Source organism: Oculina patagonica, chromosome 13 (genome assembly GCF_052425735.1).
Source record: "Oculina patagonica isolate OP01 chromosome 13, crgOcupat, whole genome shotgun sequence".
Taxonomy (NCBI): Eukaryota; Metazoa; Cnidaria; class Anthozoa; order Scleractinia; family Oculinidae; genus Oculina; species Oculina patagonica.
In genome coordinates, this window is record NC_135770.1 from 4,208,538 (window position 1) to 4,221,141 (window position 12,604).

At 37.4% G+C, this 12,604-nt stretch overlaps 2 protein-coding genes across 2 annotated transcripts in view; both read left to right on the forward strand.

Moving 5' to 3' along the window:
- The first annotated feature begins 1,711 nt into the window (after positions 1–1,711).
- LOC144636114 (uncharacterized) lies at positions 1,712–4,218 on the forward strand. The gene is made up of 3 exons (XM_078495248.1): positions 1,712–2,062; positions 2,695–2,763; positions 3,935–4,218. Exons 1-3 carry the CDS (start codon positions 1,764–1,766, stop codon positions 3,960–3,962), a joined length of 396 nt encoding a protein of 131 aa, XP_078351374.1. The 5' UTR covers positions 1,712–1,763; the 3' UTR covers positions 3,963–4,218.
- A 6,915-nt stretch (positions 4,219–11,133) lies between these two features.
- Positions 11,134–12,604, forward strand: part of LOC144636111 (polycystin-1-like protein 2) — a 32,298-nt gene continuing 30,827 nt past the window's right edge. The window contains 1 exon segment of the mRNA XM_078495246.1: positions 11,134–11,226. The gene's annotated coding sequence lies outside the window, so the exon portion shown is untranslated.

Consider the following 12,604-nt stretch of genomic DNA (forward strand, 5'->3'; position numbering starts at 1 on the left):
AATTAGAATGAAGTGGAATGGATTGAGAAAACAGTCATCAGTCTTTGCTTTGCAAGACCTTAATGTTTAAATATAAACGACTTTCTTTCATAAAACTCATTTCCATAAAAGTACATACATGTATGCCCTAACGGTTGCCCTAATAATGTCTATTATCTTATGGAGTCGGCACCTGACCGGCCGGAAGACGCTTAGTGATGCAAATTTATTTTCTTTTGCTGTCGGTACAATGCTAGCGTCTCCCAATGAAAGATAAAAAAAACTCTGAAGTGTTGAGCGTTTAACTGAAAGTTTTCACTGGCGGCAGCAGCAAGTTTTCACTTCTTCAAATCAGGCTGTTGTAGCCTCCAAAATGGAACGCTATCTCTCTCAGGCTTCCGTGCGCAGAGGTTGAAAAAGTGTCGCCCCAAATCAATCTATCTGATATAATCACCAAACCAGGAGTTTTGCCAAACTGTGTTTTGAGTCAAGGATACAGAATAAATTTCTGCTTATCTGATCTGGCAATTGTTGCTAAACTTTAAATCGAAACTCGAAGCTACTTCTGAAGCTAAAGTGAGTGGGTGAGAAATCACTCCATTCTGGAATCAATTGCCGCATTCTGCAAAATCCGCAATCTAAGTGTCATCCTCCAAACAGCACATTTCCTTAAAGGTTATTTAGTTGAACTATTAAAGTATTTAATTAATTTTTGTATTTTGCTTACTCATTTCTTATATCCCTCAAATTAATACTGTCAAGCACTTTTAACATGTGTTTCTGGCTCGGGAGATCGTGCAAGCACTCCTCGTGTTATTGATATTAAAGGGGCTTTCTCACGGTTTTTAACAATTTTTTTGAAAAACCAGAAATTATATTTACATAGAAACCCTAAAATGATGGTCTCCTTTTATTAAAAATTGTTATATAAGGGCACTGAACTGTTAAGAAGTGTCTTTAGCTGCGGATGGTTAGGATGGAAATGGATTACAACTTAAACAAATTAAGGATTTTATTTTTCAAGTTGTTTCCCGCGGGTCTTTAATTTCACGATTTTTTGAAAATCGCGAAAATTAAGTCCCGCGAAAATTAGTAACAATAAGGTTTTTATAGCCTTAAAGCCTTAAAGTCTTAAAGTTTTCATTTTCCTTTAGACGTTCAAAGATGTTTTTAATGGGTTTTGTTGCCTATCAATAATTTCAGAGCAGTGTAGACCAAACCTCTACGAAATTCCCATGATGTAGCTCCTTTAAATTTTAGCCAAATTTAGGCATGGAAAATGGCCATTAAATTTGGTGAAATATAAAAACAACCGCTTGAAACAGTGAAGGAATATTTTAATGATAACACAGCAAGTCCAAAACAAGGTACGAATGGCCAAAAGTGAAGAAGATTGAAACAGATTGCGATATGGGTTTTTGAAATACTGTTGCGCTAAACCGCAGTTTAAGTCAGTGTTAAGTTAGTCTCTCGATAGTCTGGTTTGGTTGTAACTTTAAATTATAACGACCGGGAGACACATTTGGTTGTATTATGTGAAGCTATGGTTTTGTCATTTAGATCCATGGACTAAATTCTTTACAAACATTAAGTTTCATAGCGAGTATTTGGCAAAACTTTAGTAATTAAATAAACTTAACTCAGCCTTGACAGTCCGTTTAAATAAATTACACTTTACTCTGAAGAAAGTAGCAATTAGTCTTTTGTGACGTTTTACGCGTCTCCATGGATACCCCACTAATTATATTTTATATTCCAAAGACTGGTTTTTTTGAACGGAAAAAATGAACAACCATAAAGACGAAGAAGAAGAGATTCCGGCGGAATATAAGCTTAGATCCAGACCTTTGACGGCGGGCGGGATACAAAATGGCATTCGCTTTTTCACGACCGCCATGAACGCGCTGGATCGAATCGAAGGTTTGCTGAGCGAGATCGAAGAAACAAAATCGTTAGTTCATCAGATGATGGGAGAATTCAGCTTGGCTGGAAGAAGAGTACGAATGAGTCCCGAGGAGAAAACAAAGAATGTTCGGCCTGTAAAGAAAGAGCTCACTAAGGAAAAAGACGTGTGTGCTTCTAGGTAAGTTAGAACTTATTTTCCATCTTTTCCCTTCCTTGTTTGTATTTTAGTGACTTGCGCGCGCTCTTGTTAAAGTTTGAGAATTTCTATATCAGAAGCCCTGGAACTGTAGCGTTGGTTTGTTCGTGTTGTTGTTTTTGTAAATCTCTGTTTTTGAAAAAGAAGCTACTATAATAAGGTAACAAAACAAAACTGCGCCTCTGTCGAACTTCAGCTCTAGCGCTATATAACTATTAAAGAAATGGTATAATACTATCATCAGAAGTACTTCAGTCTGCAATGATAGAATACTGTATTCTTAAAAAACCAACTAGTAAGTTTTTTACTTCTTATAATATACATTATCAGACACATGACGAGAATTAAGACCATTATGAATCATCGTTGTCTTGATGACTGTTATTTTTTGTCGTGCTGCACGCGCATATTTTCGTGTAGTTCGCTAGTCTCCTTCACAGCTGTTGCTTGAACTCGTCAAGAGACGACCCAAATAACGCCTGCGAAGGAGACAAGTCACTCGTTGACACCAAACAACTGCAACCGTGTGTCTTCACGCTGTAGGTCATTCTTTAGATCTTTATCTATCGTATCCTTGAATTGTTTGTTCCATTTCCATGTTCATTTATTTACAGATGCCAAAAGCGTTCGAAACAGAAGCGAAACAAAACCTTGCTGGAAATCTGCGAAGAATTTCAGAAAAAGTAAGTACCTGAAAAACGTATGGAAGCGCTAGTTTCTTAAAAAGAAACAAAAAAAACAAACAAACAAACAAACCAAAAAACAAAACGCGGTACTTATATTATCGCAAAATTTTTTATTCCTCTATAATGGACCTAGGAAGGATCATGTATTTTATGGTAGAAACGTCTGAACATTTTCTACACGGTGTTGCTCTGTTTAAACCTGTTTTAACAGACTCGTTCCCAGTCGCTCCCGAGGCGGTTTTGACTAGAACACATTGCACCAAGGGAGGGCCGGACGATAGGGACTGGGAACGAGTCTGCTGTTTTAATGTGACTACTTGTTATCAGAGACCAATCTCGAGCCCAGAGTGTCTCCCGGCTCCGCGGTCCTTCAGCGGTTGGTCAGCGGTAGGGTCGCCGGTACACACTCTTCATCCCATACCGCTGACCGACTAGATGGGCTCGAGATTGATCAGAGACCCGAAGAAAAGTCAAGTTTATGCATATTGTATGCAAATAGTTAAAGGGACTGTGTCACGGATTTTAGCTAAATTTAGGCATGGGAAATGGGCATCAAATTCTTTGGAATTTAAAAATAACCTCTTACAGCAAGGCGCCCAAAAGTGTGACCACTTTTAATTTCCGTGCAGATTTAATCCAATCAGAAGTCAACTGGAACCTGTCCTTGGTTTCTGATTGGATGGTGGTTGCACGAAAAAATGTGAATTAATTAAAGGTGGTCACACTTTAAAGCGCCTTGCTGTAAAACAGCAAAGGAACATTTTAATAACTCACCAAATACAAAAAAAGGTACGAAAGGCCAAAAGCGACGAGATTGAAACGGATTTCGCCTTTGTATAGGCCTTTGAAATATTCTTGGGCTGAACAGTTTTCAAAGTTAATTAGTCATTTAGATCCACAGAAGTAATTTCTTTGCAAACATTAAGTTTCATAGCAAGTATTTCATAAAATAAACTTAACTCAGCCGTGGCACAGTCCCTCTAAAGTAAACGTGAACGTGCGGTATGTAACTTAAACACCTCATCCACCACAGACAAGTGTACCTCACCTACATACCAAGCTTTAGCATTAGTACGTAAACACAGGCTTTACCAATACAGTCGACTCTAAGTATTTTGTCTTTAAAACGCTTGTCAAATGATGCTTAGTTTTTTCTTTTGCATTTTAGGAATCCAAGATACATGGGAAATAAGTAAATCGATACAAATGTAGTTTTAAGGTCCGATAGTGGCGTATCAAAATGGATGTCGTTTAGTTTTGAACGAATTAAAATATAAATGTCAAGAAAAGAACTCGACCTGAAAAAAGAAAACCTTTTATGTAAATTAGGATTACTGAGTATATTCAGTTTACAACTGTATTTATTAATCATCCACAAATAAAACCTGTGTCAAAAATAATTTGTTTTGTCGATTTTGTTTTTGTTTGTCAACGAAAGTATTAACCGAAAAAAACACAACTATAATGAATAAAATGAGTCTGTGTTGTCTGTTCTTGTGTCACTTCATCACAACTGACGATCATCGGTAAAGGAACTGCAATTTATGCATGCCATGTGATTGTCACAGACGGACGCGCGTCATTCTCGTTCCCAGGGCCTCTGTTCTTCTTGACCAGCGATCGGGAAACTCACCGGCTCTGGACGAATCCAAAACCGGAACCAGGAAATCCTGGTTCCGATTTGATTGTGCGCGTACGCCGGAGATGGTGGTGACACGAACAAGTTTTCAGCAGCCAATCAGATTCGGCTGTCTTTTTGGCGGGCTTTCAGATCAGCCAGGAGGTCCCGATCCCTGGTGCAGACCAGAACGATCGCCGCCTCCGGAGAAAAGATTGGACGCGTGTGAATTTTGCTGTTGTTTTAATAAAACCTCTCTGCTAAGTATCTATTAAGTTAACCTCTCTGTTAAGTATCAATCAATCAAAATTAATCAAATTTTATTTATGTACGTGATACCTACATAGTAGCTTTGTTAAAGCCTAAAGAGTTACCTTGGGTAACTGATTTTTCCCTTCAGAAATGTTAATTATGCATATCTTTGTTATTTTTCAGTAACATATTAAAATTACCTACATTATTTTTAAAAACAAAACAATGCTTTTTCAGTTTTGGGAACATGTTTCGAACCGTTTAAAACATCACCATCAGCCATAATGAATATAAAGAATGAGGTTTACAAAATGATCGGTATTATTTATCAACTGCCTATATAGCTAAATGAGCGAAGCTGGGAATAAATTAAAAGTATACGTAGACTGCAAAATTATTAAAAATAATTGTACCAGTAAGATTTGACACATTCTATTTTCATCATCTATATTGCTGAATAACTTAAAGCTATAAAAAGACCAACTATATACGAAAAACTTAGTAAACAGAATGGTCCTCAATGCCTTGTTACGCGCTAAACCTCACGCAAACTTTTCTACCAACGACGTGCACAAGATTTCGTACAACGTGCCTATTAGGGTATATATATATCATTATACTCTAGAGGTTTGCCGTTTTAAGCTAATAATTTTGAGTGCCATGGTCGGTTTGCGGGTACATTGGTATTTATCTGGCGGTTTACCGTCAAGAAAGGACAAAATATGGGGGTTTGTTGAATGTACGACTTCCTTCAAAAAGACCTTCTTGTTACACTTGTGCTGCCAAGACCTCACCATATCCTAATGTTGTGCATTTTAACGTCTGTTTATAGCTGAAATATTTTCATTGGTCCTATCTTTAATTTTGAAGGGCGAGTTATCTGTTTGGTAAGAATGAGGAAGTTAAAGGCTATAAAAAGACCAATTATATACCCGGAAAACCTTGGTACAAATAAATCCTTATTGCTTTGTGACGCGCTTATACTCACGCAAGTGTTTCACCGCACACGTGCACACGATTAAGTTTTTAGCACGTACGGTCTTTACACTTCCTCGCAATTTTGCTAAGGTTAAATGTCTTTCTTTAAGTCTACATGGCAGAATTTGGGAACCTTTATTATTATTTTACGAACAGCTTTCATGCATTAAAACAGCTTTTGACTTCTCTCTGTCAAGAAAGAAACGACTTCATCATTTTATTGCCTTTCCCCTTTTTGACAGCAATGACGGATCACGTCATAATCTGCAAGCAATTCGTTTCTCACATCACGAATCACGGATCACGTATCTCACGCGTCGAAGAGAAAATTTTAAAACCTTTAAAAATATTAATGTCTTATTTTAAAAAGCGTTAGCCTTGTAAATAAAATTCCTGCTACTGAAAAGAGGATTATCCCCGGATTGAAGTACACTGGTCCTCCGCGGCGCCGCAGTGGTTATAAAAATACAATATTATTCTAATGGATTATGTTTAGATGCTGTCTAAATACGTAATAAAAATCGCGCAGCAGGATAGCTGATGAATTCTTTAAGTGCCACTCACCATAAACAATTCCTGTCAAGAAGACTTTCTTCTGTCGTAATCAGCCACTGTGAATGCCGATGAATCGATCAAATAGTTAATAAATTCAAGTGACGTAATTCGAAGTAATGAATTTACAAATTGTTATCGAGATCATTCCAATCTTAAAGAACTTCGTTAACGGACGCTTTCAGCACATTTCAAGGGTTCTACTTCCAAAGGTAAGTCGTTAACTCTCTTTGCCTAGTTGAAATCTTGTGTTCAGTTTGTACGTGTTTCAGTCACTTTAAAATTAAGAACGTATATTGACCTAGCGCAATGTTATAATATTTAAAATAGTTTTGTCTATCTCGTATCTCATGATCATACGTATATTTAACTCGAAAAGCGTTCACGATAGCTCCAAAAATTGGTTCTGTTGTATTAACTATCTCCCTTTACTTCTGTTGCTTGCTGTCGCTTTATAACACATGTTATAATGGGATTCAGCGCAGTTAAATCAGCTGTAATGTATACTACTGCATTTTTTATCATGATTTTGTAGGAACTTACATATTGGTTGTTGAAGTAATTATAGCCAGCAAGGTTGTTATTTTTATCCATTAATAGCCATTTGCATGATGCCTTGACATTTTCACGACTGGTTTAGGTTTATGCTTTGGTGTTTATTTTATCAGTCGAGTAAAACTTTTCATACATCCAATCAGGGGGGGGGGGGGGGGAGGGGGAGAAACGAGGTCTGGGACCGAGTAGCGATGCTCTCACAACTTGCAAAGCGATCAATTCACGATGTAGTCAGTGGTTTTTGGACGATGATGCAACAGGCAATCTTTTCCCGCGAAATGGAAGCTGCTATGCCGTGGAATCACTTCTTATAAAGGGGTTCAATTCTCTTAACTAAAAATCTAAAAAAGCAGCGTGTTTATCCGAAAATTTCGTCATCTTCGTATATTTTAAAGTGTATATGAAGAAAAATATTTTCTGCTTATTTGAAAGGCCTTTTGAAATACAGAAGAATGGCGTTTTTTTCGAAATATCTTTCGTTTCAGAGATATTGACGTTTTTGTATTACAATGAAGGATGACGTCATAAGATTGACTCTAAAAAATGGTAAAATACTGAATAAAAAATATCTCTGGAAATATTGAACATTAAACTTGGCCCACAAATGTACATCACAACAGGAACAAAATGACACCCTAGTATTGTTGCCATAGCAACTCTTCAGCTCCAGTCTCTCTCTGTAAAAAAGACAAATATCCCCATATCTGACCTCTAAAGTGAGACAAAGGGTCCTGCTTAGAACGGACATAGTTCCCATATTGCCTTAATTCCCACTACGGTTGCTGCGCTAGATGTTCTTTTCAGTTTTTATTTAGACAGCACCAGCGGCCTTTTTGGCAACAGCCCTAAGATGATGTGATGCACAATCTGTACCAAGTTCAAGAACACTGTTTAATAGTTTTAGAGATATTTTTTTCATTTTACCTTAAGTAATCATGACGTCATCACTGATCTAATGCATAATAAAACGCTTCCTGAAACGAAAAAAGATTTTTAAAAAGAAAAACGCCATTCTACTGAATTTTGAAAGGCCTTTCAAAAGCAGGAAATTTTTCAGTCATACACTGAACGCCGATTGTGATGCCGTGCACTTTTCAGTGCTGAAATGCAAATGTTTGTACCACGATTTTCAACTGGCCCACATGGGGATTGTAAATGAAGTAAAACAAAGAAAGACTAAGTCAACAAACAACTTCGAAACAATAGAGCAAGAACAATAGCTCCGACCATCGCGGGAATATTCGATCGCCACGTTTTTATTATCATTCCCGTGATGGTTTTATTTCATAACAAACACCACATATTGACACCAAGAACCTTTCCGGAGAATTTTCGCTGCTTTAAAGACAAAACTTAGAAAGTCTTTTTATTACGACATATATAAAAAAATCGAACTCTCTCACTGGTCCCATGTTGTTATTGTTTTGGCAAGTTCACAAAGAAAAGAGCTGCTCATGCGCCTTAGAGACATCCGCTGACTACCGCCCCGATGATTGCTTTGCAAGTTGTGAGAGCATCGCTCAGATTTCATATAAGAGTATGTATGGGAAGTTGCTTTCCCCCCCCCCCCCCCTGCATTCAATAATGTTTTAGATGACTTTCACAATTATGTTACTTAAATTGTCAGAATTTATCCAACGTGTATCTTTTAAGCAAAAATAATTTCCCCCGCACTTTCAATCACACCTGTCAATGCCGGGGGTCACGTATAGACCCAAAACTTCGTCGTCTCTCGAGATGAAGAACCAAACATCAAATTAATTCCTACCAAACCATCTGTATCGTAAAACTGTAACTAGTACATGTACCCTAAAAGTACTGAACCTTTCACTCTTTCACTGTGGTGTCATCTTGCAGCGAAAGGTCCAAGTACAGAAAACACGGGCATTGTTACAGTGATTCATGAAAAACAGGGGGGGGGGGGGGAGGAGGTCGGCACTTTTCTTTGACGGCATAGCGGTGGCGGGAATCTGTGTCAATCAAGCCGTTGCTAAGAGAGACGGCAACCAAAGTTTTGTTTTCAAGGAATGATTTAATATCAATACAAGTATGTGTATAATATGCGAATAGTGGAGTTTTGCGTTTGATGTTTCGAGCCGCTGAGTTGTTCTTTTTGCATTTTCAGTCGGATTTCTCGCCTGATTTTGGCGAGGTGAAATAATAAGCGAAAAATTTGTCACGGTTGACATTTAACAACCAAAAAATGGTGAATTATCTCGGAATCATTGGAATTATCTAAATTGGTATAATTTGCAAGACTCACTTTTGCCAAATTGGTCACCGTTATCATTGTTTCCTTTTCCCTTTAGCATAGTTAATGGAGAAAAGTTGTTTTGATGTCTGGCAAACTTCAACAAGATGCAAATAGCTGTTGTGCTTTGTGTGCGGTGAAGAGCAAAACATGCGAACTAAACAAAGAACTTTTTCAAGCTCTTCACTTTGTCCCTTAGCAACCATTCGATAGCTACTGCGCACACTCAGTTGCCCGGCACCTCTATGCCGCATTTTTGAGTCGTGGGTAACAAAGAAAGGTTGCGTTCAACGCAATAAAAAAAAAAAACGATTTTCATGTTATAACTTTTAACGCGATAGTTGATGTTTGCCAGAGTACGTTTTTTAACACACGTTTAACGTACGTAAATTTTTACGCCACAGTGCTGTAGACAAGGGTTTCCTTCTCCTTTTTTACCTATGGCAAAGACGTACGAGAAGTCAAAAACACCGCAAGAGATATTGGGTGCAGTGGTGTGGCTTTTACTGTAAATGGTTATTTATCAATTACGATAACAGAAGTTAAAAATTAGTTTCCATTGTTTTTAGGACCATTCTTGGGACGATGAAGTGATCTAGTCTGTTCATTTATAGTTCCTGGCCGATTTTTTGCGGTAAACTTATTTTATGGCTAACAGTTATTTTTTTTTTAATTTTTACTCCTAACCGCTTAATTTTTGGCCGTTTTTCAGCTTACGCGGGTTAACTCCATTGAGACCCTCGTTTAACCGTTATCAAGTGGATGAATACGACATCCTAGTATAAAAGAAATGCGTGAGTATCATGGCTGCGAGTTATCTTATAAATACTTGCGAAAGACACCATAAAAGATTTGAGTAGGCCTTCCCGTACGTGCAACTTCCTGATTCACAGACTCGCTCCGTGACCTGACGCCAGGCGTTTTCTTTCACCTCTGCGTGAACTTCTTGTAATTTGGGTCTGTAGTCAGTCCCATATTGTTAGAAATTTTCGAACTTCATCGATAAGCAGTGCTTCTACATATGAATATTTTCCCATTTTTACGTCTATTACGATTTAAAACAAAATGGCGTCCACTTGGTAAAAAGTGGTGTCGTGCGACATGACAACATCCAAAAGCATGATTGGTTAAATCGCTGCGTAACCGCGGACAGCTGAGTCCCGTACCATTGTGCATGTTTAGGCCATCCCAATAAAATGTTTCCTTTCCCATCGCCCCGTCTCTTGTGATGGTGGGTCGGTCGGTCGGTCGGTCGGGCAAAAAAAAAAAAAAATGAATGAACACTTCAAGGGTTCTGGGTTCCAGAAAAGGCCGAGCTGCTAAGTAAGAAAGCCTGATTAAAAAAATCAAATACAAAACGTGGTCTTTTCGTTCGTTATTCCTTAACAGTCTTTAAATAACGTAGTATCGATGTTTATTAAAGACAAAGACATCACATCATGCCATTGTTGTTAATAAAACAAGATCGTGTGCTTGTAAATTGAAGTACTTGCTTCTTTGACTAGTGAATCTGGATTTTTTTTTTTTACTTTTCGAAAAAATGAGTCGGTCGGGCGATGGGAAACGAAACATTTTATTGGGATGGCCTAAATATAAAATAATGTTACTGTTTCATTTGACGGATTTTTGCTCACAAATGAAAAGCTCCTTCATTTTTACAGCAAAGCATTTGCATTTAATATTTTCCAATTCAAAAACTATTCTTTTAAGATTCACGCCTATCTACATGCATTATTTCCATACATAGTAGTTTCTATGATCGCGTGTCCATTTCAAAGTGAGCCATCCGTCCACTTGAATAACTGTCACGTCCAAAAAGCTTGCGAGCAGGAGTTTCTCTCTATCTTATATTATATAAAAGACAACAGTGAAAGCGTAATGACTTCTTATACACGGTACATAGAAAAAAGTCAATAAAGACTGAAAGGACAGTATTCCATTTGATTGACAGCAAGGTGTAAATACGTCATCGTGTTTAATATGTTCTTAAACAGTTCATTGCTAATACGTCTTTCTGTCGTAAAATCACCGGTGCGAATCTTTACTAATCATAGCGGTATTGTAATAAGCCGTATTGGCCTTTTACCGGACTAATCGTGCTGGAAATTAGTCTTCGCGAATCTTTAGGTCGCTATATCATGCGTATGTGAAGTGATCGTGGCACGAGTTAAAGCCATTTTGACAGTGATATCTACTATATTAGTCTACTCTGGCAAAGTTCGCACAAGCTTTAAATAAATTTCGACAGTTCAAGGTAAGTGGTCAGACTATTAAACAAATTTTGCGAACGACGCATTTAATTGCGAGCTGAAATTCATTCCAATATACAGGTCGAACTAGGTCATTCTCTATCATTCAGTTTCGATACACGCCTTTCATTAAATTGCGTTTGTTCAGTTGAAGGACTGAGATTCTAGAAAATTGTTTCCAATGTTTTCGACGGGACGTCCATAATACCGGGTTTCCGCGGTTTTTTTGTGTCCTTTTTTTTTTTTTTAAATAACGGTGCTTTTTATTCACACCCTTAGGGCCCCTTAGCTAAATCATGCTTGTTTATGGCTCGGAATAATCGACAGGGAAGTCACACGAAAAGCGGTCAAAAGCAAAACAGTAAATATTAAATACATGTAATGCTTTCACTTCTGTTGTATGCTACGGATTGAGGGTTACATAAATGTATTTCCTCAGTGGGTTTTTATCTCAAAGCCGATTTGCAATTTTGCAAGTCAGACGGCAGGAAATGGTAACCTTTTAGTTTATATAGCATAGCTATATTTGGCTGCGAATGATGGATTAAATTTGATTAGTGTTTGAATTAATCAAGCTAGTATTCAAGGTCTGATAGGTTATGTGCCATTTTATAATTAGTTGGATAGCTGAACATTTTTTGCTGCTCGAACTGTAATATTTCAGAATAAGTGAAACGACAGAATCAACAACAGAAAAACGACAAAAACAACAACATTCCCAGTTTTAATTTATATTTTAGGTTTTCGCTGAGCTATTTTTTTAATTAATTTTTGTCCTAAAATGAAATAGTTAGGTTTCCGCAATGAATCAAATAACGTCTGATTTATTGGTTAAACGTCTGACGGATTATTATTTGGTGTGGATTTCGTTGAGAATAAACAACTAAAAAAGTAAAGCTGACCGTACGGTTGGGCTGCTATTCTGTACTCTCCAAAATTTTGTCAGGCACGCGTCAGGCACGGCCTGACTTGCGCAGGGAATAATTAACACTCGTCTGAAGAAAAAACGTCGTAATCCACTCTTCGAAAGCTTCCACCGAAATTGGTTTTCATAATCCTTATTTACAGGAGAGCTCAGACAAACGTCGTTATATTTTTTTAATTTCAAATGGATTTACACATAAGCCTATTTAGCTCGTAACCATGGAAATCAGACTATATTTTTCATTTCGGTAAAAACTGTTGAAATATTTGAATGTATCTTGTGACTATACATCTGTGGCTTTTACTACTTTAAGCGTTGCATTTTAACTCTTAATAACAAGAGAAAAGATCAAATTAAAAACACTTAAAATAGCATTCTATTTATACACTGTAGCATCTCACACATTTTCTTTTAGCCCGGGCTGAGATGTCAGCTCGGCTTCCAAAACAAATCTTCAT